This window comes from Astatotilapia calliptera, chromosome 12, assembly GCF_964374335.1.
Source record: "Astatotilapia calliptera chromosome 12, fAstCal68.1, whole genome shotgun sequence".
Classification (NCBI taxonomy): Eukaryota; Metazoa; Chordata; class Actinopteri; order Cichliformes; family Cichlidae; genus Astatotilapia; species Astatotilapia calliptera.
The window spans coordinates 35,062,222-35,088,487 of record NC_137433.1 but is presented as its reverse complement, the minus strand read 5'-3'; the positions used below and the strand labels follow the sequence as shown (position 1 = coordinate 35,088,487).

General features: G+C 39.9%; 1 protein-coding gene and 1 pseudogene across 2 annotated transcripts in view; one reads left to right on the top strand and one right to left on the bottom strand.

Annotated features, from left to right (window-relative positions):
• sh2d3cb (SH2 domain containing 3Cb) overlaps window positions 1-26,266 on the top strand; it is a 54,779-nt gene that overhangs the window by 7,131 nt on the left and 21,382 nt on the right. The window contains exons 2-6 of the mRNA XM_026188319.2: window positions 372-1,104; window positions 8,541-8,580; window positions 9,721-9,849; window positions 12,981-13,375; window positions 13,746-13,843. Of these exons, the coding sequence (XP_026044104.1) occupies window positions 372-1,104; window positions 8,541-8,580; window positions 9,721-9,849; window positions 12,981-13,375; window positions 13,746-13,843 (1,395 nt within the window). The remainder of the gene's footprint in view (window positions 1-371; window positions 1,105-8,540; window positions 8,581-9,720; window positions 9,850-12,980; window positions 13,376-13,745; window positions 13,844-26,266) is intronic.
• On the bottom strand, window positions 15,957-25,523 carry LOC113034037 (UDP-glucuronosyltransferase 2A2 pseudogene; annotated as a pseudogene). Its single transcript, XR_013912794.1, has 2 exons — window positions 21,200-25,523; window positions 15,957-18,173 (listed from the first exon to the last, which is right to left on the bottom strand). The product of XR_013912794.1 is annotated as a UDP-glucuronosyltransferase 2A2 pseudogene (transcript).

The following is a 26,266-nucleotide window of genomic DNA, read 5'->3' as shown; positions in this document are numbered from 1 at the left end:
GGTGTATACTGTGTCTCGCCCTATGATAGCTGGGATAGGCTCCAGTCTCCCTGCGTCCCTGATAAGGACAAACGGAAGAGAATATGTGGATGGAGGACTTTAAACGGGCAATTAAGACCATAAAGTCACCAGCAAAGTGTATACTGATGTCATAGATTAAATCAGAAGAGGCTAATTTTCTCATAGTCTTCTATACATTCAGACATCTTTATGCAACCAAAGGAGTCGCCCCCTGTTGGCCATTCGAAAGACTAAAATCACTTAGGCATTGGCTTCTGTGTTCTCCATCTGCGTAATTTAAAAATGCTTTTATTAATGTTTTTGCACTTAAAAAAAATTAAACTCCTTTTTAACTAACTCTTCTTCTCCAGATTTAAAACTGTTCGGGAGCCTCTCCAACCTCTCCTTCCGCCGCTCAACAGGGAAGAAGAGCACCAAAGCGTCCCTGGAGTATGATGGGAGCTTTTCCGGGGACAAATCTGCAGGGATGGGCAACCAGTCAGTGGACGACATGGAGTCCTGCCTCCACAGCCCCACCTACGCTCGCTCCTGTGAGATGTACACACATGTGGGGACTGTGCCTCGCAATGACAAGCAGAAGAAGAGCTTCAAGGGGCTAAAGGAGAAGAAGACCAAGACAGAGGAGGAGGAGGAGGAGAAAGGGATGAGTGAGAGGCAGGGCAATTTGAAGGCGGGAGAGCATGTCCGGGACTCGCCCCTGCTTGGTGCTCTGACAAGCCTTAGTGCGAACAACATGGAAAAGCCTCAGCCTGCTTCTACGTTGGCCCGGTCACTGCCAGTGACACCGACATCCAGCCCGACTTCACCTTTGACCTCAGAATCTGACAGCTGTGATCCTGCTGTGGAATTTTTAACCAGCAGTGAGGCATTAAAGAGCAAGAATGATTTAGAAACAGCCAGAGAGCCTTCAGTTAAGAGCCACAAGGCTGCTTCGAACCAGGATCTGTATGTGCCGATGGATCCTATAGCTGAAACAGCCCACAGCCACCTGGACCCCCAAACAGAGAGACTGCGAGGCGTCACACGTACACAGGAAACCACCACAACCATGAAAAGCTCACAGGAAGTGGAGTATGCTGACAAGTGAGATGTTTATTTATTTTTCTCTCAGAAGATGCAGGTCAGAAATACACAGCCTGATTGTTATTCAGGCAGTCAGTTCATATCAGTAGAAAAACGTTTTTAGTTAGAAACATAAGAAAAACAGACTGAAAATTCACAAAAGTGTCTTTGTGAGACTTAAACTATTAGTAGAAAATAGTAATAATCACGAGAGATTGAAAAAGGTCATGTTTCATGACCTCCTGACACCCAGCTGCTTGTTAGTGGAAATTAATTTAATATTGAGCTGACCTGAAATAAATCAGTCACTTAATCGATCACTGATCTATTAAATTATCTGTTTAAAAAGAAAAAAGATATAAATCTTAAAAATAGAGCATAAAAATTAAATCAACTTAAATTAAATTAAAAAATAATATAAAATGCACAACACTCTATAAGCTCGAGTCACTGAATCAAATAATGCTGGATGAAAATATTTAAAATGAATAGATCTAAAATGTAAATATAATGAAACAATAGAAAATATTGTCTGTAACAGAAGAGACAATGAAAGTAACTCTGTGGTAAAATAATAACTAATTAATTATCGAAAAGAAAGTAAGTAACATTATGACACTCTCTAAAAAATAAAACTCTCAAATATTCAACACGTGAAGATTAAAATGCACTGTGAAAGTGGCTGTCGCTGCGGACATGCGCAGTAGCTCCGCTCCCACTCACCGCGGCTATCAGTCAGCTGGGCGAAGCCGTGAGGACTAACCTCGGGACAAGATGTGTGAAGTTGGGGACTTAAAGTTAAGCGCGGTGAGGAGGGAAAGGTGAGAAAACCGCTTCCGCTATTAACTCTTTATCCACTGATGACACGGAGCCAGGCTGTGAGATCAGGGTTTGTGTTTCTTGAATAAGAACACACACAGTTAGTTTTTTCTGAAACAGTGAGACAGTCAGAGAAAACTATCTGTCGCGATCATCTGTTAATCTGCTTCGGGGAACAGTCTCAGCTCCGAGGCTTTGATATTTTTATCCCTTCGGTCGCTTTTTTTTCGTTTGAAGTATATTTGTAAAGGCGGAAATAGAGGCGTGTTTTTGGTTAGTTTGGTGCCATAAAACCTGAAACGAGGATCAGTAAAACATTTACTAGCTACAAGTCGACTTTGAAGTGAGTCGGCTTGCTGGCTCTGGACCGGTCTGTTAGTTACATAAGCGGAGGAATTTGATCCTGCGCTGCTTCACTCTGAAGAGTGATAAGACTTCTTTGGCAGAGATGCAGCAGCAGGTTTAACTTCGTCTCTTTTCCACCTGACTTGTATGTCCCGCTGCATGCTGTCACAGGTTTGCGACCTTGTGTCAGTCGCTTAGTGCTGGCTTCAAGGAAAAGCATGCCACCTTCTGCTGCTTTAATCCAAATTATAAAAGAAATGAATGATTCTTGTACAAATAAAAGGCTATAAAAATACTTAAATGTTATGGCCCTGCAGGTAAAAGTCTATCTTAATCAAGCTGAAGTAAATGATTATGTCTTCCCAAATTGAACTTTTTGGTATTTTTCTTTTTTCAGTACATATCGTCCTGTTATTCCTGTTAACATTATGCTGTAATTAAGAATTTAGTTTGTAAAACTGTGAAAAAAAATCATCAGAATTTGACTTTAAGTTAGTTTTCGTTTGCAAAGATCTGTTTCAAGCTTCTAAATGTCACCAAACATTTGAGTAAAACAGCGAAGTGACGGTGTGATTCGTGTAGATGTAATTATATCTGATACCAGTGCATTACTGGAAAAATAAAGCTCAGAGGTGCCAAAATTTTACAAAGTCAGAATCACAAAAATGCTCAAAATATTGAACAAAATATTGATACGTCCAGAATCTCAACTTAATATACAGTTCATCGGACAGCTGTAATAACAGGCCTGCTAATTATCACCAGCCTGATCATTTGATTTGAACTCGCTTAACCTGCTAGAGAGTTCAAGAGGTTGATAAAGGCCAACAAGAGTGAAAGTAAAAGGAAATGTGTCTGTATCTATAAAAAAGAACGTCTGAAATGACGAGAATGCTGAATATTTGGTTGTTTTACTTAAAAAATCTGCTTATGTTGTTTCATTATGAAATCTTATTGTTAGCATTTTGGCTCCTGTCATTTTATGTATTTATGTTTTGGAGACAGAAATAACCATATCTGAAGGAAAAGGTGTTTGTCTTCATTCATAGACTGTACGTGTGCATCACACAGAAGACAGGTACCTATCAACTAGTGCTAAGAATATCAGTCACCAGCACTGACGCTAACACATCTCGGATGTTTTGTAGCAGACAGAAAGTCATATTATTGGTCAGATAATTCTATTAAAAACTCTCCAAAAAGCACAAACAACACAGACACAGTGAGTCATGTTCAAGAAGTCCAGTTAGGGTCGACGAACACCCGTTCTTTCAAACTCGAAGCTTTAGGAGAAAGAAGATCTCCCAACCAAAAATCCTCAGTATCTGTTAAAAAAAACGAACATTAAATGGCTTTAAGACTCACATCAGCATCGAAGGAAAGCTTTTAGTTTGATTATTGACTTTCAGTAGCAGAATAAGAGGAAATGGTGTCCTGTAGCTGTCAGGGGAAAAGGCTCAGAGTGGATTTGTGGATAAACAGAGACGACTCGTCCAGCCTCTCATTAACAGTGTGTTTCTTTTAACTACTGGTGCAGTGCCTGTTCCGGGTAAGTGTAGCCCCAACTTACAGATTTTCCCTGACTGTGCAGTTAATTGGAAGTTGCTGGTTTGAAAAGACGACCGCTGTATGGTCACACTTGTTGAATGTGCGTGTAGTGAAAACATAACTGGATGACTTAAGCTGTTTGTCACAGGAAACCAAAGACTAACATTTTTTTTAAATGCCTGTTTGTCTTTTTGAGAACCAGTCTGAATTTTGTTATTCCACATTTCAACCCTGCACCCACGGGACACTACAAAGCCTTAAGATGTAGACGATGGTCTTCAAACCTCAGTGTGGGACCAAAACACCGCCATGTCGGACACTTTTAGATGTGGTATCGCTAAACTAAGTGACGTGCGTTCATGTGGATGAATGCCCTCACAAAGATATTTAAACAAACATGGCTGTGTTGGTGTGTGGGCCCCGTCCCTGCAGATAGAGTAGAGCCACAGTCACAGTAGTGGACTCACTGAGAACAGGAAAACGATGGGAACTCTTCATCCAAATGACCAGAAACCCATCAAGTTTGAGGCATATCCCGCGAACGATCGATGAGACAGGCGAATTGGAGATTTCTCAAATTATTAGTAAGTAGTAGTAAGAGTAGTTTTACCCGCAGCGCAGCCGCAGAGGTGTCATATCAGCTTTCAGCTGTTCACAGTTTCGGAGGAATTGCACTGCCCGAACTCAGCACGTTCTGAATTCTCACCTTATTGCAATAAAGGAGGTAATTCAAGTTTAAGAAGCCATCAGAGCAGAAGTGGTCACTGAGGCTGAACTTGACCTGCTTTTAAAAAGTCATCCAGGCTTGGTGACTTTCTTTTTCCACTCTGTGTTTGTTGCAGTCAGCCTCAGCTCTTTGCAACTAATGTCGTTATTAGGGAAGCGTTAAACCACAGGCAGAGTCTCTCTGACTGTGTTGCTGTTGCTTGATGGCGTAACAGCTGCTGGCAGTCGGAGCAGGAACTGCTGTAAAATTTGGTGCTGGTTTGAGGAGTGCAGCCCTGAAGTGGAGGGAGTTTCCCCTCATGGATAAGGCCACTGCAAACAGTCTTATAACTTAACAGTGAACAGACTTTAACTGTGGTTCGGTCCAAGTGTGAAGAAAAAATGTGAGCAGAAGAATATTGACCATTTGTGACAGTATCCTGTCCACGTATAAGTGGATGTTGACCACTGGTTATAAGCTGGTTATAAGCTTATTCTTAGATATAGCTGCAGGTCTCCAGTTTGTCGCCTTTAAATAGAGATAAAAACATCTATCATTATATCTCACATCAGGTGACCTGAGCCGTCTCCTTACAAAGACCTCAGGGTTGAGGGCGCTACTCTTTTATCCTCTGGGTTGTTTGAAAAGTAGTGAAAAATTTAAACACAATCACCGGGCAACCACCAGCTTTTTTCCTGTTCTCAAGGAGGTTCACATCCTATTTTTACAGAATTCGTCATTAATAAGTAATAAGCAACATTCCTCATTGCAAGGAAATGACTGAGTCATTATGTGTTTTGAATGGAAAAATCAGCTTAACTTTTTTATAAATAATTACATGAATATAACAAATATATAATATAATACAATATAAATGTTCTGAACCTGCATTTATTGGTTAAGTAATAAGCTACAGTCAATTACAAGATAGATAAAAAGAAAAAATGTAAAAAAAAATTTGCATTTGCACTTTCAGTATTTACTGCTATCACTGTGGTCGTTTGCTGTCACCCGATATCTGATCCACATCGGACGACTGTATCCATACTCGCTTTTGAACCATTTGGAACATCTAGAAGAGGCTTTCATTTATTTTATTTTATCCTGTGAGGGAGAGGTGCTCTCTGTTTTTATTTGCTCCAAGGATCTCAGAATTGGAACATCCTGATACTTGGAAACTTGGAGTTTTTCAGTCCTGAGTTTGAAAAAGCAGGTATGGAGCAGCTTTTACTGGAATGAATGGGGTGCCGTGTTGTAACCTGGGAGTTTTGTCTTCGTCTGACTTCCTGTTTATTATATTGTCCTCAATAATGCCATAAAAATACCCTCCTCCTCCTTCCTAGCCCTAAAGGGTTTAATCTAATAATTAAAACAGCCAGTGAGCGTTGGCATCATTCCCAAACAGCACAAGCAGTATATCAGGGCTTAAAATCATCTGCGTGGGGTTTAGTTTTTGAATGCCAGCGCGTTTCTCATGCTGTATGTCCACATCTGTGAGTGTGTGCTGCCTGTTCTCAGAGTTTGTATTTGGGAACAAAAGGTCACCTCCCTTGACTCTTGGAAGTATGCAGCCAGTTGAGGAAGAGCAGAGAGTTTCACCCTGCCAGTGTGCTGTGTTTCTGCGCTGACATAATGCATCAAAGCTGTCAGAAAGAAACAAAGCTTTTGCTTTTTGGGAGTTTTTTTTGTTTAAAGCATCATTTGAAAAGTGTCAGTGGTCCTCTGGGTGCTGAGTTTAGTTTTGTGAGCCCCACAGGCCTCAGATTTGGTGAGGATCCAGCTGTTGTGTGGATGGACATCATGGAGAAAAAATGTTTCTTTTGCTTCAGTCTTGAAAAACAGACGGTTTGCAGATACGAGCGGGAATATTCCCGATCCTCCCTGGAGGAGTTTGTTGGGTTGCATGTTGTTGCTGGGCGGTGTCGAATGAACTCACTGCTGCTGTCAGAGAGTTTCGCAAGAGGGCCAATGGACAGCAGACAGCATAAAGCATGTACAACTTCTGCTGCTGCTACCAGAACTAACTGATAATACTGCTACTCACTTATCAAGATATGGGATTTTTTTAAAAAATCAAGTAAATTATGATGACAAACAATAAGGAAAACGTGCTGTTTGAAAACAGGGCTGTTGGATTTCCAGCCTTTAATCAAGGCTGAACAATAAAAGACAAAAGCTGAATGTGACCGTGATGACAGTTGTTTGCTGTTTTAGCTGATACCATAGAGTTGCTATGTCAATGACCACGACTCTGCAACAGTTTAAACTCTAATCTTACATGAGTGCGACAGGAAATATGTCACAGTAGATGAAAATTACAAAACACGTTGAATGTTTGTTGAAAGTTGCATAAAATGTGGTTTCTGGAAACAGCAGGCGCTGTAGACCCCCTGGCTACATTTAGTAGTTACCTGACTCAGACACACTGAATCCTGTGGAGCTTCAGTGGATGATGTAGCAGTGTCAGCTATTTCACCACCTTGCAGACTCTACTTTGATTCTGACGCGTCGCAGAAGCGACCCTCTTCTCGGCAACTCTAAAAATAGTGCCAGCTGTAGCTGCACAGAGCAGATGGGGGGTTAGGACGACATGGTATGGTGTAAACATGACATGCAAACACTCAGCTCCAGTGTTTTAACTGACTCCCAGCTATAGACTGTATAAAAGTTGGACATAAATATTGTGGCGTCTCATACTGGTTAGTAAAACACCGTCATGAAGCTTTGAGCTCAGCGGCCTCTTGGTAGTTTGAAACCAGACATGACAGGCGGAGGTGGGTGGGGGGAGAGGTCTGACTGAACCACCCCACAGTTGCTAGTTAACAACTTCTCAATTACAAGTCATTGGCAGCTGATCAAGCGGCGGGCGATTCTCTCTCCTCTAACAAGGCTCCCTGAGAAACACGAGAGCTATACTGAAACTTTGATGTTTTATGATTTTTTTTAATAACATGCTGACGTCAGCCATTTTTTTTTTATTACAATATGATCAAGGGCAAATGCTTACCCTACCTAGGTACTCGTGACCCCCAAGGCCTAGCTTACTGTTGTGAAGTTTGAAGACGATCCATAAAAACTTTCTGGGTAATATAAAGTTTTTAATGATTGTCACATTTGCTGTGATCTTTTTCACCTAAATTAAATCAGCGCTAGATGCTGTTGAAGACACAAAATATGAGAATCATATGTTAAAAACACTAGACTGCTAACAGACAGACCGATTACATACTTGATTACAATATGAGCTTAAAGTAGCAACTGAGACCAGAAACTATTTAAAATTGTGTTTAGTGAGGTCATACAGCAATGAGCTGAGTGCTGTTTCACATCGACTTCTATACAACGTCTTTGTCCCCCTGGTGGTCATTAAAAAGAATACACATTTAGGGCACTACCACTTTGGCTTGACTTTTCCGACACAGAAACTAGTCATTGGTCCCAGATTCTTCCTGCTTGGATCTTTATTGTATGTTGGTCGATTTTTCTTTTCCCATAGCTGCTCTGTTGATCTCTACTGAGCAATTCATGAACAAAGAAAAAAAAACAACTTAATTTATTCAGAGCAGCCATCATTCATGAAAACACAGTGCTTGTATCGCATCCAATAAGTAACAAAAAATTAAAAGTAGAAGAAAAATAAATAAACAAATACTAACCTGACCAATACAGGATTTTAAAGACTGATACTGATATTTGGTGATTTTGTTTTTTTCTAGCAGACAGATGAAACAAACACATTTTTCTAAAATGTGTTAATCGTAGTTATTTATTTATTTACTTGATTGACATCTGCTAAACTCTGCTCAGATCACCTAGAGCTTATTTGTGGCACTGGATGTGTTGAAGAGAGAGAACCCTCTTCTATAATTTGCTTAGTTCAATATTTATTTTGCCCTGTTATTAATACCTCATTAGACTCTTTTTTTTTTTTTAGAAACTTTCCTGTGAATTATTAGCTGTTAGGTAACTGGGGACTCTTACAAGAAAAATTTCAAACTAATATTCTTAATAAATCAAACTTGTTTCCTTTGTTTTTTAGGCATCAGGACATGACAGATGGTGGAGGAGAATATGTGAAAGTAAGCTTACCTTTTTGTGCGACTTTAAAGTACATTTGACTCTCATTTTGATTCAGCTTCCTTTTGCTTTCTCACTTCCTGTGGTCAAGCCTTTTTCCAGCTGTATATGGACCTCTCAGCAAACCTCTGTGATTCCCTACACTCGGCTCTGTGGCTCTAATTCAGTCAGGACAGTGACAGAAAAGCCTCGGGGAATGCAGCCCCTCTGCGGTGACATACTTTTGAGCTGACTTGGTTACCGCTGGAAATGGTGGCGTCTCGGCCGGCGGCCTTGTTTAGGAAAGGTGGAGAGAGACCCGGAGAGCAAGATGATTTCCACTCCATTGACTTATAATTAGATACTTGACAAACACACTTGTCTAAATGTTACAAGCTGCCAGTGAATGATAATGCTAATGAAATTAGAGCTGGAGGCTTCCAGGTCTTTACCTCACAACACACACACCATCTTATTTTGTTTTGAAGTGGTCCTGGCCCCGTTCCCAGTCTTTGATTCCCAGTTCAACGGGGCAAACCATTCTGTCAAAGAAGAAGGGGGTGGGAGGTGTCAGGGACCAGAAAAACAACATGTCACCTATAAAGCTGAGGAATGTGTTTGTGTGTGTGTCCACACTCCCAGTATTCCCAGCTTGTCCTTAACATAAATTTTTGTATACAGTAGCTTCTTCTTCTTCTTCTTCTTTTTGCATAAAGACACGACAGACAAAGGCCGCTGAGCGATGACCCCCATCTAACAATGACGTTGCCACAGTGACAAGGCCAAAACTCCAGCATGGGTCTGGGTTTTGGGCCTCTGGTGCCGCCACTGTGGATGCCAGTGTGGGAATGCCAGAGCTGTCAATCCTCCCTCTCTCTATTCCTCCTCCCTCATCCCACTCTTTCCTCTGTTAACAGACATTCACACAAAAACAGCAGAGAAGGCTGCAGATTGGCTACATGCTTGTATTTTAGCCATTTCTTTAAAAAGCCAATCTGGTTTACATTTTTTTTCAGGAAGGAAAAACGCAGGAGATAAAAGACTGCTGGGATTTGACCTTTAGCCAGCAGAGGTCACACAATGGCTTAAACTCATGTTGTTGCCTTCCTGTGTTCGTACATGGGGAGGTTGTTTCTCAACGTGCGCCTGTCATGTCTTTTAAGTTCTCCAAGGAGAAGTTCTGGTTGGAGGCGCCGTCTGAGAAGCTGAGGAAGCAGCTGGAGGAAGAGCTGAGGCTGAGCGGCACAAACCTGAAGAGCCACGCTTGGTACCACGGATGCATCCCCTGGCAGGTCTGCCTCTGACATACGCACATGCAAATACACACTTTTTTTTTTTTTTTTTGCAGCTGTTGCATGAAAATTTCATAATTTTTAAAAACGCTTCTCATTACTTGTGTCATTTAGGGTTACACAAAAAGGATATGAATAAAGGATGTTTTTAGTTTTCATGCATTAAGGTCAGACAATGTTGAGAGAATCAGTTCTGGACTTTATGCACTGTTACTTATGCAGCACTCAGCAGTTGTTCAATGTTTAGGCATCGAGGGGTACTCAGTTGTTACGAGACAATTACACAGCGTCACTTGCATGGAACTGGGCATCACACGGGCCAGACTCTAATGGACTGTTTAATTTTGACCAAGCATTTCCAGGGCTGCAAAAAGAAACCAACACTGAAGTGACAAAAACATGCAGTTCCTCTAATGGCCACTTGAGGCTGACGCCCATGTCAAAGTATATCCAGCAAACAGACATGTTTACAGCCTTGTTCAAAAAACACTATTGAGCTCTCTTATCCACTGTATGAATTTTATTAATCTTAAGGGTATGACTGTTTTGAATGACAGGTGAGTCAACAGGTAGACCCAACAACTACCTGCTAGGCCTGACCTCCATTAAATTGACTCACCGAACTAGACCTCTCAACCATGTTTGGTATCTTGCGGAGCACTTTTAATGATGTTATCTGGCAAATAATATGGCTTGCTTTGTAGTAAATACTTTCCATGAATTTGGTTGTAGGTAGCATTAGCTAGTAAGTTTAAATATGTATGAATATTCCAGCTCTAAGAAACTAAGAAATGTGGTATTGACCAAAGACGAAGCTTCAAAATGCAGAGGCTTAAATCAGTGGGTGATCTCACAATGGCTAGGTCTATTTATAGTCCAATTGCCCAACTGTGGTTCTGACGGCTACGTCAGGTAATATCTGGAAAAGTACATGTGGGGGAGAAAAAAAACAGTTCCCAGCATCTGCCCTGCAAGCAAGCAAGCACGTGTTTTCACCACAAACCAGCTGTGAACATTACGTAACAAAAATGGCTTTAGTTTCTTAGTTACTGATCGACGTCACTACAGACTAGAGCGTGGGATAGTAATCGATTAGAAATGCAGCAATGAAACAAAAACAAGAGAGTGGAAATAGTGGGCGGTGGTGGTTAAGTGGGTGTGAGGATGGTAGTGAATGGGGGGAGGGGGGGTATGCTCTCAAAGGTTGGTTTAATTTTAGTTTCTTTACTTTTCCTTTCACTTTTTTAAAACATTGGACTCCAGCTGCTTCATCACCAAAGTTGCGAGGCTTGTGATGAAGCAACTGGAGCTAAAGAAAATTAGTATACTTAACCAATCAGGGAAACCTTCAGGAGTACTACACATCTCCTGACCCAGAGTGTAAGTGAGCGTGAACCAAAGAGTCAAAGTTTGTTTTTCAGCACGCAACAAAAGTCTTGTAGGAGTGTACATTTCCATACTTGTTCATACAGTCGAGCCCACTAACGGAAAAATATTTTTCCTGTGATGTGCTCTGTGGGCTGTTTCTTCACCGAATCGGTTGTTGGTTTTGTCAGATATTTGTCTAGGCTGTGAAAGGAAAGGACTTTTAGGTGTTCTCCTTATTAGAACAGGGATTGTTTTGTGCAGATATGTGTGAATATGAAAGGTTTAGTGTTAGATTGTTAATCGGAATCTACACAGGTGATACTGAGTAACAAAAAAGTAACATAAAGAGTAATGTAACAAAGTAGTTCTACAGAGAATAAAGAAGAAAACTAAAACATAAAATGAAGTTTAAAAAATATGCAATGCACCTATCAAAAAGTCAGATGTATCCAACATCCTATGATGGCAGGACAAGCTGATAGGCTGATGTGGGAATGAAGGCTACCTGAAGGGAAAAGGTTGTTGTTTCAGGGGAAAAGCGCATGCTGGTTAAAAAGCATCTTCAATCTAAGAGACTAATGAGCTCACTGAAGCATGGATAACTATATCACCATTAGAACACCTTTTCTTTTGCATCTTTTCTTTTTCTGTCAGATTTGCTGCATTGCTTCCTGATAAAACAGAGAGTATCTTTGGGTTTTAAAAAACATATTATTAAAGCAAGCTTGTTTTAAAGAAATGCATTTGCCCCATCCAGCTAGAACTGGATTCAGAGCAGAACTGAACAATCAGAACCTGTAGAAATAACTTCCATCAGTTTTCTTAACTGCTTATCCAGTTGAGAGTCAATGGAGCCTGTCCCAGCAGACAGAGGGTGAAAGGTGGCTACACTCTGGACAGTTTGCCGGTTTATCGCAGTGCTAACAGAGAGACAGAAAACATTCAGATTCGCAAAACCCAGAGAGAACCCATACAGTCACAGGGAGAACCTGCAAACCCCACACAGCAAAGCCCAGACTGCAAAGCTTACTACAGCATTTACTCAGATACCACAGTCATGTAGCTATTAGGCCACAAGGGGGAGCGTCTGGCTAAACTTTGGAGACAGAATGATGTTAGAAGGAGTTCAGGTATACTTTATATTACAAAACCCCTTCAAAAGGTTTTTCTCTCTGTTCAATACATGCCAGCCTCTATTCTTAGTTTTCATTTTAAATACAAAAATCAAAAAAGCAGAAGCAGAAACGTTGATGCTTCCACAATTCTTATAAATCATTTAGTGTCAATACAAAAAGGGAATTTAGTGAAATAAAGGTCAGCATGATAGTGTTTGGAAATGCGTGTTTATTTTTCATGACTCCTGTTTATTTAAATTAGTTTGACTTTATTTTTCCCCTGGTGGTTTCACCCTCCAGCAGCAGCCCTATCCAAGCCTCAAAGTTTGAGAAACACTTTCAGGAATGAGATTTAAACTAACTTGGATTTCTTCCTCTGTGTCTGAGTGTTTAGATGTGCAAATGTAAAAAAACTTTCACAAATATTGTTTACATCACTATTAAAAACAGATACATTTTAAGTTATGTGACTATTATTGTATTTTTTTAACCCAATTCATTCCAAACATTTTTTGAAATAAAATTAATATATCAATTAGACAACATAAAATAAAAGTCAAACATCACACTGCATCTTTAATCACATCGGTATAAATGTAAAAATGATGAAAAGTCTAATAACTAACAGAAATTAAAACATCTGTTCAGGTGTCGGAGAGCCTTGTGGTGAACCATGGTGACTTTCTTGTCAGGGACTCTCAGTCCAGTCAGGGTGACTTTGTCCTTACCAGCCGGTGGGAGCAGAAAACGCTTCACTTCCTCATCGGGAAGGCGGTGGTTCAGTCCGCTGAGACGTACACTCGGGTTCAGTACAGCTTGGAGGGCGAGGCCTTCGACTCCTTGCCTGCCCTTGTTCATTTCTATGTGGGCAGCCGGGCGGCTCTGACTCGGTGGAGCGGAGCTCAGATTCACCAGCCAGTCAACAGGACCTTGCCACTTAGCTACCTGGAGACGGCTTTCCGCACCACTGCCGTCACCTCATCGGGTCAAAGGGGGCTGAGGAACGGTAGCATGGGAGGAGAGGAGAGGGTCTGTCCGAGAAGGTGCGGTTCCACTTGTTTAATTCCTTTTAAGTTACGATTTTTATGTGTAACATAACAAACGCACAGCGTGAACTCATGTGAAAAACTATGGCACACAAGGACTGTAAATGAATTGTCTGACTTTTGATTGTTTAAGGCTATAAAGTTTATTTTATAGTAAGAAAGAAAAACATAATCCAATAAAAAGTTTGCCACGTTGAATTTCTTGATTCACTTGGGGAAAAACAATGGAGGGCTTCATAGAGCAGTTAATTAAAAACATGAACTCATCCTCTTTACAATCTTGTATTAATCTGCTACAGTAAATGTGGTGGATGAAATTAAAATGAGTACTGTGGTTCTGTAATATGTGCCATCTCTCTCCATGTAGTCCTTCCTCTAACAACCACAAGGAGGCAGACGTGAACAGGGAACAGGATGGCCAGCTGAGTCCTGGAGAATTGTTTCTTTCTACTCCTTCTAGCCGCTGTAAGTTAAACTTTTTCTCTTCTTGCCTCACAGCTTGATAATCCCTAAATACTCATCAGTATTATGAAAAATCAATAGTACAGCAGTAGGAAGAAGGTCAAAAAAAGAGTCTTAATTGGGTTGTTATTGCCCCAACAGCCTGGTCTGCCTGGCTTTTAGTCAACAGCCAGGAACTTCAACCTGATTCAGAGGATCTGTGGCTGTTTGCTCTCTGGCTTGTATAACCTCAGCAGCAGGTCACTTGTGTAGACCTGGGCTAAACCCTTAGACACTTTAACCTTTTAACATTTTTCACAATCGACATGATTTTATGTTTTAAATGTAGTCATTTTGCTTTTCCAGTAAAAGATGACATCTGATGAATAGTAAGAGTTAAAAGACATCATTCAAAATTTATTCAAAGCTTAAAGTGTTTCCTTATCCAGAATTTAGATACTAAATGTGCATTAGTTCAGTCTTAAGAGAAGCATGACAGTGGACAGGCTGGACACAAACATAGTTGCTGTAATCTAGCTGATGTTTAATGCAAGGATGGGTCTCTGAGTTTAATGTATGATTATGTATAATGTATAATGAAGAATATTTATATTTCAATGCTTTAAACACAAAAGGAACAAGGAAACAGAAAAAAGAGCAAAGTATAACAAGATCTGGGCAAGAATAATCAGGAATTCTAATAAAGACATCAAGCTGTTGATAAAGGTATTTATATATATATATATATATATATATATATATATATATATATATATATATATATATATATATATATATATATATATATATATATATATATATATATATATATATATATATATATATATATATATATATATATATCTCTATATATATCTCTATATATATATATCTCTATATATATCTCTATATATATATATATCTCTATATATATCTCTATATATATCTCTATATATATATATATATATATATATCTCTATATATATCTCTATATATATATATATATATATATCTCTATATATATCTCTATATATATATATATATATATATATATATCTCTATATATATCTCTATATATATATATATATATATATATATATATATCTCTATATATATATATATATATATATATATATATATATATATAGATATATAGATATAGGTCATTGTCCTTATTTTTCAACAGGACAATGACCTAAACAACACCTCCAGGCTGCGTAAGGGCTATTTGATAAAGAAGGAGAGTGATAGAGTGCTGTGCCAGATGGCCTGGCCTCCATAGTCACCTGACCTAAACCCAATTGAGATGGTTTGGGATGATATGGACAGCAAAGTGAAGGCAAAAAGGCCAACAAGTGCTTGTGATCTCTGGAAACTCGTTCAAGACTGTCGGAAAAGTATTTCGCGTGACCTCATCAGAATCAGAATCAGAATACTTTATTGATCCCTGGGGGAAATTATTTTTTGTTACAGTGCTCCATTTTAAACCAACATTAAGACAAGACAGACAATACGCTAACTAAGAATAGTACAATATATACATATATATACATACATACATACATACATAAGTCACTCATAAATAAATAGCTGAACAAGAAACATGTGTAGCTGTAGCAGCAAACAGTGTGTTAAGTGGATGCGTTGTACAGGGAGATGGCCACAGGCAGGAATGATTTCCTGTGTCGTTCAGTGGTGCTTTTCGGTAATCTCAGTCTCTCACTGAACGTGCTCCTGTGACTGACCAGCATGTCATGGAGTGGGTGGGAGGTGTTATCCAACATTGTCTTTATCTTGGACAGCATCCGCCTCTCCGACACCACCTTGAGGGAGTCCAGCTCCATCCCCACAACATTGCTGGCCTTACGGATCAGTTTATTAAGTCTGTTGGCATCTGCGACCCTCAGCCTGCTCCCCCAGCATGCAACAGCATAGAGGATCGCACTGGCCACCACAGACTCATAGAAAATCCTCAGCATTTTCTGGCAGATGTTGAAGGACCTCAGTCGCCTCAAAAAATAGAGACGACATGAAGCTGAACGAGATTAAGCCAAGAGTGTGCATAGCAGTAATCTAAGCAAAGGGAGGCTATTTTGAAGAATCTAAAATCAAAAATATTTTTTGAGTTATTTCACACTTTTTTGTTTAAATTCGGTATGTGTTTATTCATAGTTTTGATGCCTTGACAGAGAGTCTACAATGTAAATACTCAAGAAAATAAAGAAAACCCATTAAATGAGAAGGTGTGTCCAAACATTTGTAGACATCAAAGGTTTAAAAGACAAAACTATTATTAAGAATTTTAATTGTGTTTTTTGAAGCTGCAAACTAATTAGATAGCAGAAATCCCAAAATCATGTAGTAATTATTAATATAGCAAGATTAATAATTACATCAGCAATAAAAACATTTAGCCATTTTCTTAAATAACCAATCCTGACAGATTGTGATTAATGCTGACAGGTAAGACAGTGCAACAGTATGGTTTTCATTATATATATTGCACACTGTGTCTGTATTATGGTAAATATAATGGCCAAATTGCGAATGTTTTTTCCCCCTGTAATTACATTTTAATTTCATTTAACTTTTTGAAGGGTACATGTATGGATTATAAAGATTATACATAATCAGTAATGTCAGTCAGCAACATTGTCTTGTTTATCTGTATTCACACTTGACGAGATGAAAATTCAAAAAACATTTATATTGAGCTCATTTTCAGAAACTAAATACAGAAGTAAGTGGTTACAAATTTTGCAACACAATCATCATTCCTTTTTGACTTTGTTTCTGTAAAATAATTTACGCAACAGAAACCTGACTGCTGAAACAAAAATGGTAAATACTAGCAGAATAACTGCCAGCAGAAAGGCTGCCACATCGATCGAGTAGTACTGGATGCTGGACATCTTGTAAGACTCCGTCCTTAAGTGCGCCGCTCCTTTGTGCCGCATGACAAACTCGATCCAGAACATGGCTCGGTCCAGCGGTTTCATAGGCTGATCTCTTTGGATGCTTGACAGCTCCTTCATCTTCTCCCTGTAGGATGGTTGGTAGAGTACCTCCTTTAGCGCCTCCAAGAAGTTTTCTTTGTTCACTGTTGCAATATCAAGGACTTTGGCCACACCTCTTGCTTTCATCCTGAAGAAGTTATCAGCCTGGTCAAACATAAGTGGCAGGCCAACCAGGGGCACACCGTGGTAAACGGCCTCCTGTATCCCATTGGTGCCTCCATGGGCCACAAACACTCTGGTCTTGGGGTGACCCAGGAGGTCATTTTGGGGCAACCAGTCCAAGATTCGCGTGTTATTACCAAGGGTGGATGGTCTTTTGCCTTTGTGCCTCCAAATCACCTTCTGAGGAAGTTCTGCAAAAGCAGCAGCAATGTCTTCAGCGATGTCCTCTGGAAGTTCTTCTACCAGCGTCCCCAGTGTCATCACAATGACACCATGTTCACCCGAGCTCTGCACAAAGTCCTCTAGCTCTTTAGGCAGGGGCTTGGAGGGTTTGCACTGAAATCCTGACATGTAGACAACATTTGGCATTGTGGGTCGAGGGAACTCAAAGGTGAAATCGTTTCTCATCAGCCAGATGTCTGCTGACTGAAACAGCTCCATGTAATGTACATCACTGCCAAAATGACGATGGACAAATGGTTTGTAGTTTGATTCTGTCATATACCAAATTTTTAAAGTTGAGAAGAAAAAGTAGAGCACATTCTTGACACGCTGAATGAAAGTCATCTTGTCAGTCAGCTCTGACAGGGGTATGGGGATGTAAGAGAGTGGAGAAGGTGCAATTGCAAAATGGCCTTCACCCTGAATAGTCCATCGGACATTAAAGACAAGTGGAAGATGCAGACGGTGAGCCATAAGAACACCTGCACCTGTCCAAGGATCAGTCAGAACCAAATCATATTTGGCATCACGGAGGCTCTGCATCAGGTTGGTATCCTCAAACATTCCCTCCACCATCTCAAGCACCTTGACATGTATTTGATACATCTGTTTCACTAAGTCATGCTCCATTGATAATCGAGTCCACAGTGAAGCACCTTGTCGATGCATGATTAGTGTTTTCATAACAAATCCCCCATAACGCTCTTCATCAAATCCGGCCGAGGAATTTATAGTGATGGTCTTGTAGTGAGGGGACTCTGACTTGATGTACCAGGTGTCGTTTGGCCGCACCACTGTGACTTCATGACCTCTGGAGTGAAGCTCTGCGATGATGATATTCATGTTGATCCAGTGACTTCCATCCACAGGGAACACCAAGACTTTCCCTCCATTTACCAACAATGTAGAGCATAGCAGCACTGCAAGTGCCAGCAAGTTTGGATGGCACATCTCTGAAAGAGTCAGACAAAGATGTCAGGATGTTAGATCATCTCTTATGAGGAGATGGAGTTTGAGTTTAAGAGTTTGAATCACCCTAATAAATAAGGAGAAATACCTGAGATAAAGTTTAAGTTGAGAAAATATGGACTGGCCAATATTTAAACTTGACCACTGGATGTCAGACGTATTTGCCAGCTCTGCTTTGGTTTTGGCTTAGATAAGATAAAAACGTAAATTTAAAGGTTAAGATAAAGATGTGAATGATTATCTTAAAGTCATGAGCCTCTTACTCACAGCAGTGAGCATCTCGTACAGTTGACCTCATTAGTGATAAGTTAGTGACTTTGCTGCTAAATTTTCATACCTTTTTAACATCGCAGTCACAAAAAGCAAAATAAGAAATAAGAAACTAAGGTGAAACTCTAAACACTATGAGATTGTCCTTCAAGTATGGGCTCAAAATGTGGTCATAAATATTTTGTACTTGTAAAAAAGATTTGTATGTGTAAAAAAGATTTGTGTGTGCGTAAAAAAGATTTGTGTGTTGACTTAGAAAAAAAAACCCCTGCAAGTTACAAGTACGAATTTTGACCCTATTTTCTTCCTTTCATCTGATTGGTCAATGTCATGTCAATCACAAATGTAACAATCCAATCAGAGAACAGATGGGTTTGGCTGTCGGAGGGGCGCTTTTTTTGAACTGCAGGTCTTTGAAGGGAATAAATGCCCTTTTACATGCCAACCCAGCGTTTTCCTTCATCACCACGAAGGAAAACAGTCTGTGGTCGTCCGAGTTTGGTGATTTTTGTGTCACAGGTCTACGTGTTTAATACAGGGACTTCCACAGCCTTTTCAACAGAGCTGCGGACCGCGGGGTGGGGGCGGGCAGTGTTTTGGAAATGACAGTCTTCATTACAAAGCTTTCTTCGTTATGAATTAGCATACATGTTTTTATTGAACATTTGAGGAACCAGCAAAAAAAAAAAAACTCTTGTAGAGGACATAAAGATAAAAAAGACAAGGAGCAGGTGCATCTAGTACAGGTAGAGCTGCTGCAAAAACCCACAGAGCCCAGCAGCCAGCGTAACAAATTCTGGATCCTTTGCTTTTAGTTAGCAGTTAGCATTAGCAGCGTATCCTGCATCCGATGTGAAAGGACTTTTATGCTGCGCACTGTGACTCACAGCAATGGTCCTGGGTCAGCCCTGACTTTGTGTTAAACTAATCCTAAAGTAATAATGGTATTTCTAACCACTGATATACCACAACTTTATCCTTTCAACAGCTACTGAAAGTTAGGGGACCTAGCTGCTATCGGATATTTATATAGAGATCCTGCAGCTTCAAGCTTCATCACCCTTCAAGGACCTGCAGTTCAAAAAAGCGCCCCTCCGACAGCCAAACCCATCTGTTCTCCGATTGGATTGTTACATTTGTGATTGACATGACATTGACCAATCAGATGAAAGGAAGAAAAATAGGGTCAAAATTCGCACTTGTAACTTGCAGGGGTTTTTTTTCTAAGTCCACACACAAATCTTTTTTACGCACATACAAATCTTTTTTACGCACACACAAATCTTTTTTACGCACACACAAATCTTTTTTACGCACACACAAATCTTTTTTACACACACACAAATCTTTTTTACACACACACACAAATCTTTTTTACACACACACAAATCTTTTTTACGCACACACAAATCTTTTTTACACACACACACAAATCTTTTTTACACACACACACAAATCTTTTTTACACACACACACAAATCTTTTTTACACACACACACAAATCTTTTTTACGCACACACAAATCTTTTTTACACACACACACAAATCTTTTTTACACACACACAAATCTTTTTTACACACACACACAAATCTTTTTTACACACACACACAAATCTTTTTTACACACACACACAAATCTTTTTTTACAAGTACAAAATATTTATGACCACATTTTGAGCCCATATTCAAGTCTTCTTTGGTTTCAGTAGCTAAAGACTTGCATTGATTCAGTTTAAATTAAATAATGTAAGGAAACACTAATAAGCTTCTTAATTTCTTATTTGAAAGAGACAGACATTTCTGTTCTTCAGGATAAGATCAATTTGAGCAAATTCTTGATCCTTCATGTTCTACCAGTAAAGTGGTACAGTCCAATATTTCACTTTACTCATGCAGCAAATAAGTCTTTAGTCCTTCATTAAATGTAATCATGTGAAACCTAATGTTGTGCCCTTAAGCAGGGGGAATAGTGAGGAGAGATGAATGAATAATACTTACACCCAGCTCTAGCTTTCACTCGTCTGTATTGAGTCTAACAAAAACAACACAATCAGAACCACATCCTCGTTGCTTTGATACACTCAGTCTAAGGACCACAGTTTCCAACTAAGGCTGCGTTCACACTGCAAGTCTTAATGCTCAATTCAGATTTTTTGATCTAATCCGATTTTTTTTTGTCTGCTTGTTCACACTACAAATAAAATGTGACAGCAAACGTGCTCTAGTGTGAACCCTCAAAGAGGCCCACATGCGCAAAAGAAGACGTCACACACAACGCGCTCTGTTTAGACCCAGACCAAACAGTATTGTTTGACTGATGGCCCTTAATGTAAAGAGTTGTTTCGGACTTTGTTTCCCAATTGTGCTTTAAGTTATAAAGTTATGGTGTTATTTACATATGGCCTAATAATTATCCTTATTGCTGTTTTAGAGAGGAGCGGTGCTTCAAAGGATAGTTGCAGATTTCTGTCAGAATCTGCAGATTATACAGTACAAATAAAATGTTCATGTTTCACTGGATGGCCAGGAAGCGTTCACGATGTCTTCTCGGGCGCTTCTGCGGTGCTGATAATTGGCGTCTGTCTTGTGTCAGTGACGTAACGCGACATGACATTCAAACAGCAGTCGCTTTCTAAAACATCAGATATGTATCAGATTCAGTACCACAAACGAAAGTGCTAATTTAGTTTAGCTTTCCAATTCAGCACAATTCAGTTATTAATCAAAAGGTTGTGCTTACCTTTAATTTAGTGGGCCCCGTCCACCCGATTGATCTGCTGATTCCTGTCCGTCTGACACTGGACTCTGTCCTCCTCAATTTAACACTCAGACTCACATCAACCGGGCAGAAACACCAAAAACTGTCCCGATTCTTTTTTGATGTTGTTGAAATCACCCAATTCTTTGAATCTTTGGGCTGAAGGAAGGACAATACTCGGTGTGCTCAATCAACAATCATTTATTTCCATACAATTCAACAGTCAGAGCATTACAACGTCCGGACGGGAGAGATGCCTGCAGAGGTTCGACAGCATGTCTCAAAATGGTGACGGGTTGCTCAGCTTTTTATAGTCTCTAGTGGCCCCCACCTAGTCATAAAAGACCAAACATTAACATTCTTTCTCTCTTACGGCGCCTAATTTATGACCTCGGCTCCCTGTCTTTCTGCTCTTCACCAAAGGAATGTGGTCTGTTTCTTCTATTATCTGGACAAGGTCCTCTGCACACAACATTCTCTTCATGATTCAGCAGTATGAAATGTCAAGAAACAATGTAATACATTCAACAGTGTTGAGTAATACAGGTCAAACCAATAGATCGAATGATTTTCACACTCTTTTAAGTCAGAAGTATAATGCAAACTAAAACTACATACTGATCACACACTCTATGTTAAAGGGTATAATATGATCTACAGCAGTTAACATAATTCAACTATTTTGATTACATATAAGGTAACATATAATAACAGAATAATATCACAATGTGCTGAGAATAAACAACCAATACTCAGATCAAGTCCAGTCAACAACAATTATTTATTAAACACATATGTGGGAGATGTACACAACGTCACCCTCTGCATAGATCTCAAAGAGGAAGCACATGTCATACTGTTTTATATGTCAGGTTTCACGCCCCCTCATGCGTAAGCAGATAACATAACACGCATCAGTTACTGTTAGTGACAGTAAGACACAATTCCTTTTTCCGTGATCTTATGCAATTACTTAGAAATCTTTCTTAACTGCCTCTTGCCCCAGGGTTTCCTTTTGTTCTCTCTTAGCAGAGCAAACGCACGCCATGCTCTCTGCAACTCTGCAGCTTCCTATTCTGCACAGTTTCAGTCTTGCTAAGCAACAGTGTTGGTCAAGTTACTTGAAAAAAGAAAAAAGTAATCAGTAACTAATTACTGATTACTTCCCCCAAAAAGTAATCCCGTTACTTTACTGATTACTTATTTTCAAAAGTAATAATTACTTAGTTACTTTTTAAAAACACGATTTACAACCTGAATAGGTGATAAAGCGATAGATCTTTCAGCCCAATTCTATTTTTTCTACATAATCCATCATACAAAATGTAACCAAATGGAAAAGTCTCTTTTTTTTAACTTGTTTTATCAGTTTTAATCTTTTAACTTTATGCATCAAGTAAAAATTTAATTATATGCAACATTCTCTGACTTGAATAAATTAGTTTAACATTTAAACCTATTTTCTACACATTCCAGCACATAAAATAAAATATTTTTTGTGTTACCACTCAGTCTTTCAAATAGATGCAAGTAAAACACAGCAGAAAATAAATAAAGTCAAAGACTCAGCGATCCTGTTGCTCTATTTTCACCTGTAAAGCAGGACTGTGGGAGGCGGAGGTTTACCCTGGTGCAGGTGTGCCGCGGTCAGTTGAAGAATCCGCGAGTTTCTCTGTGAATTTCCCATTACGTCGTTGTGCACTTGGTGCTTGCTTGGAAGTTTTGGGGTTTTTTTCGCTGTAAAAAGAAGTTTTCTTCCCACGCACGATGGACGCTAATGTTTTTGTTATTTTTTATGGAATCAAACTCAAAGTAAGGTCAGTACTTCCACGCTTTAAACGCTGCACGCTCATACGCTCTCCTGCACTCGATATATGATCCATTGTTGATCTGCACACAGCTGTTGTCACTAACAGCGCACTCGCTTACGTCACTGTCGTGAGACATTCTGACAAAAAAATCACGGTTTTAGTAACGCAGTAACGCAGCGTTCCTATGGGAAAGTAACGGTAATCTAATTACCGTTTTTGCAATAGTAATCCCTTACTTTACTCGTTACTTGAAAAAAGTAATCAGTGTTACAAGTAAGGCGTTACTGCCCATCTCTGCTAAGCAATGACCTATGACACAGTTTATAACTGAAAAGTGGCCTGTAATATACTGGCCTGTTATTCAATGCATAAAACAAAATACACAGCAAATAAATACTAGAAAATATATTTTCCTAATACTTGCTGTAAGATGAACCTCTGACCAACTAGGCGCAGAAGGTATTGCATGGCACTGCAGAATGCTGTGGTAGCTGTTTTGTTTCAGGGTGCTGCTCATTCTGTCCTAATCACCAACCCTGGATCCAGCAAAACAGCCCCAGACCGTCACACTTCCTCCTCCATGTTTGACAGTGGATGGCACACACTGTGAAATCACAGTGAAATCACAGCAGCGTCTCTTCTTTCTCCGCAAACTAAGAAGAGCAGGAGCACCAGCCCCCATCATGTACACTTTCTACAGAGGCACCATCGAGAGCATCCTGTCGAGCTGCATCACTGTGTGGTTTGGAGCCTGCAATGCGTCCTGTCATAGAACCCTCCAACGCATAGTGAGAGCTGCAGAGAGGATCATTGGTGTCTCTCTCCCCTCCCTCCAGGACATTTACAGCACCCGTCTCACTAAAAAAGCCCTTTGCATAGCGGCTGATCCCACGCACCCAATGTAAAGCTTCTTCAAGCTGCTGCCGTCAGGGAGGAGACTGCGGAGTCTCCAGGCCAGGACCAGCAGACTGAAGGACAGCTTCATCCATCAGGCTGTCAGGAAGCTTAACTCCCTCCCGATTCTGCCCCCTCTCCCCTCTTCTCCTCCATGGTCTCACTGAACTCTGTCACACACACACACACACACACACACACACACACACACACACACACACACACACACACACACACACACACACACACACACACACACACACACTCTCTGACTCACTCACTGGCCTGCACCAGTTACCAGTCACTTTGTGGAGCATTGGACTGCCATTACCTCATAAGACTTTGTTGTTATACTATCTCTTACCGTATATTACTAAATCTCCATTTGCACTATTTGCCTATTTGCACTACTCTGCCTGGTTTACACTCAATGTCATTTACCCTTACCTGAATATTGTATATTGTATATTGCATAGCTTTCTTGTTAAATTGTATTGTATTTATTTAAATTTTTACTTTTTAATTTATTTTATTTGCATTTTTTAATCACTCTCTTATATTTAAATGTTCATTTGCTATTTCATCTAGGGTTTGAGAGTAACGAAATTTCTATTCTCTGTATGTCCTGTACATGTGGCAGAATTGACAAATAAAGTTGACTTTGACTTTGTTCCACAGTCAAAGTCAAAGTCAATCTTTTCGTCTACTCGATGGCGTACAAAGATCCTGCCTGATTAACCAAAGATTTCAAGTTTTGATTCGTCAGTCCATAATACCTTCTTCTAGTTTTCAGTGGTCCAATGGTGGCGTTTCATGACCCAGGCAAGCCTTTTTGTCTTATTATGACACGTTAGCAATGGCTTTCTTGCTGCAACTCGTCCTTTCAAACCTGTAGCTCAAAGTCTTCTTGTCATAGTTGAAGCTGAGACTTGCTTACTACGACATTAAGCTGTGCTTGAAGCTGTTGTCCTGTGAGCCGCTTATCATTCAAGCTGTTAACTCTCAGAAACTTGTCCTCTGATTCAGTTGTGGCTTTGGGTCTGCCAGAGTAGACCTCTTCCTGTCAGAGTTTGCCCAGTTTCTGAGTGCCTTTTGGTGTTGAAGGAAACTGTACTCACTGACACCTTGACTTTATTTGCAATTTCTCTGTAAGACAGACCTACATTTTTAATTGCTATGATGGTCTGGCTCTCTTCCACTGTTAATTGTCTTTTTCTCGCCATTTTTGTAGCAACACACTGCTTTCTGCTGTACAATACTGTTCAAAATGGTAAATGGCCTGTATTTATATAGCGCTTTACGAGTCCCTAAGGACCCCAAAGCGCTTTACATATCCAGTCATCCACCCATTCACACACACATTCACACACTGATGATGGCAAGCTACATTGTAGCCACAGCCACCCTGGGGCGCACTGACTGATGCTCATTAGGGTCTGGTAACACAGTGTGTTCCTACACTGCTTTTATGCAGACAGAGGGGGGTGCAAGTGATCCAGAAAAGTTGGGACACCTGTAGGAATTAGTAGCACCAGCTTTCAAGGCATGATCAACCTCCATTGCTGCAGAACAGCTTTAAATTGTTAACCATTTTAATGTTCCCTGAAGTCTTCTTTAGTTTCAGTAACTAAAAACTTGTATTGATTCAGGTCAAATTAAATAATTTTAGGAAAAACCAATAAGCGTCTTTATTTTTTATTTGAAAGTGACCAAATATTTGTGTTCTTCAGGATGAGACCAATTTGAGCAAATTCGTGAGCCTTTGCGTTCTTCCAGTAAAGTAGTACAGTCCAATATATCACTTTACTCATATTCTGTTTGCATAGGGTTAATGTTAGGGTTGGGGTCATTGCCAGTGATGACTTAGACCTCAAAAAGTTAAAGAGTAAAAACAATAAGAACTTGACTTGTAAAGAAAACTCACACGATAAATCGGTGTCAGATGAAAAACTTTCATAAATCCTGAATATATGATTCAAGTAGTTAAATACGGAGCCTCACACGGGACATTGCAGAAAAAAAAATGAAGATGAACTTCTGTGAGATCTCGCAAAACTTTTGCGAGTACGGTGTTCCCCCCAGCTCTAGTGGGCCTCGACTTCCCGGTCAGCTTTGAGCTGGTGGGTAACAGATGTCTCCGAAAACATCGGCGCACTTTTGCAAATAATTGATGTCTTGATAAAAAGTCCAGATATTTGCCGCCATTGTTAGAAACTGGAATTGGCTGGGCCGTGTTATGAATTCTGGGATAGGTTGGGCCACGAAGGATACACCGACTCGGCCTTCAAATGCGACCTGTGAAGGATTGCAGCCTATTTTGCGAGATTTCACTGAAGTTCATCTT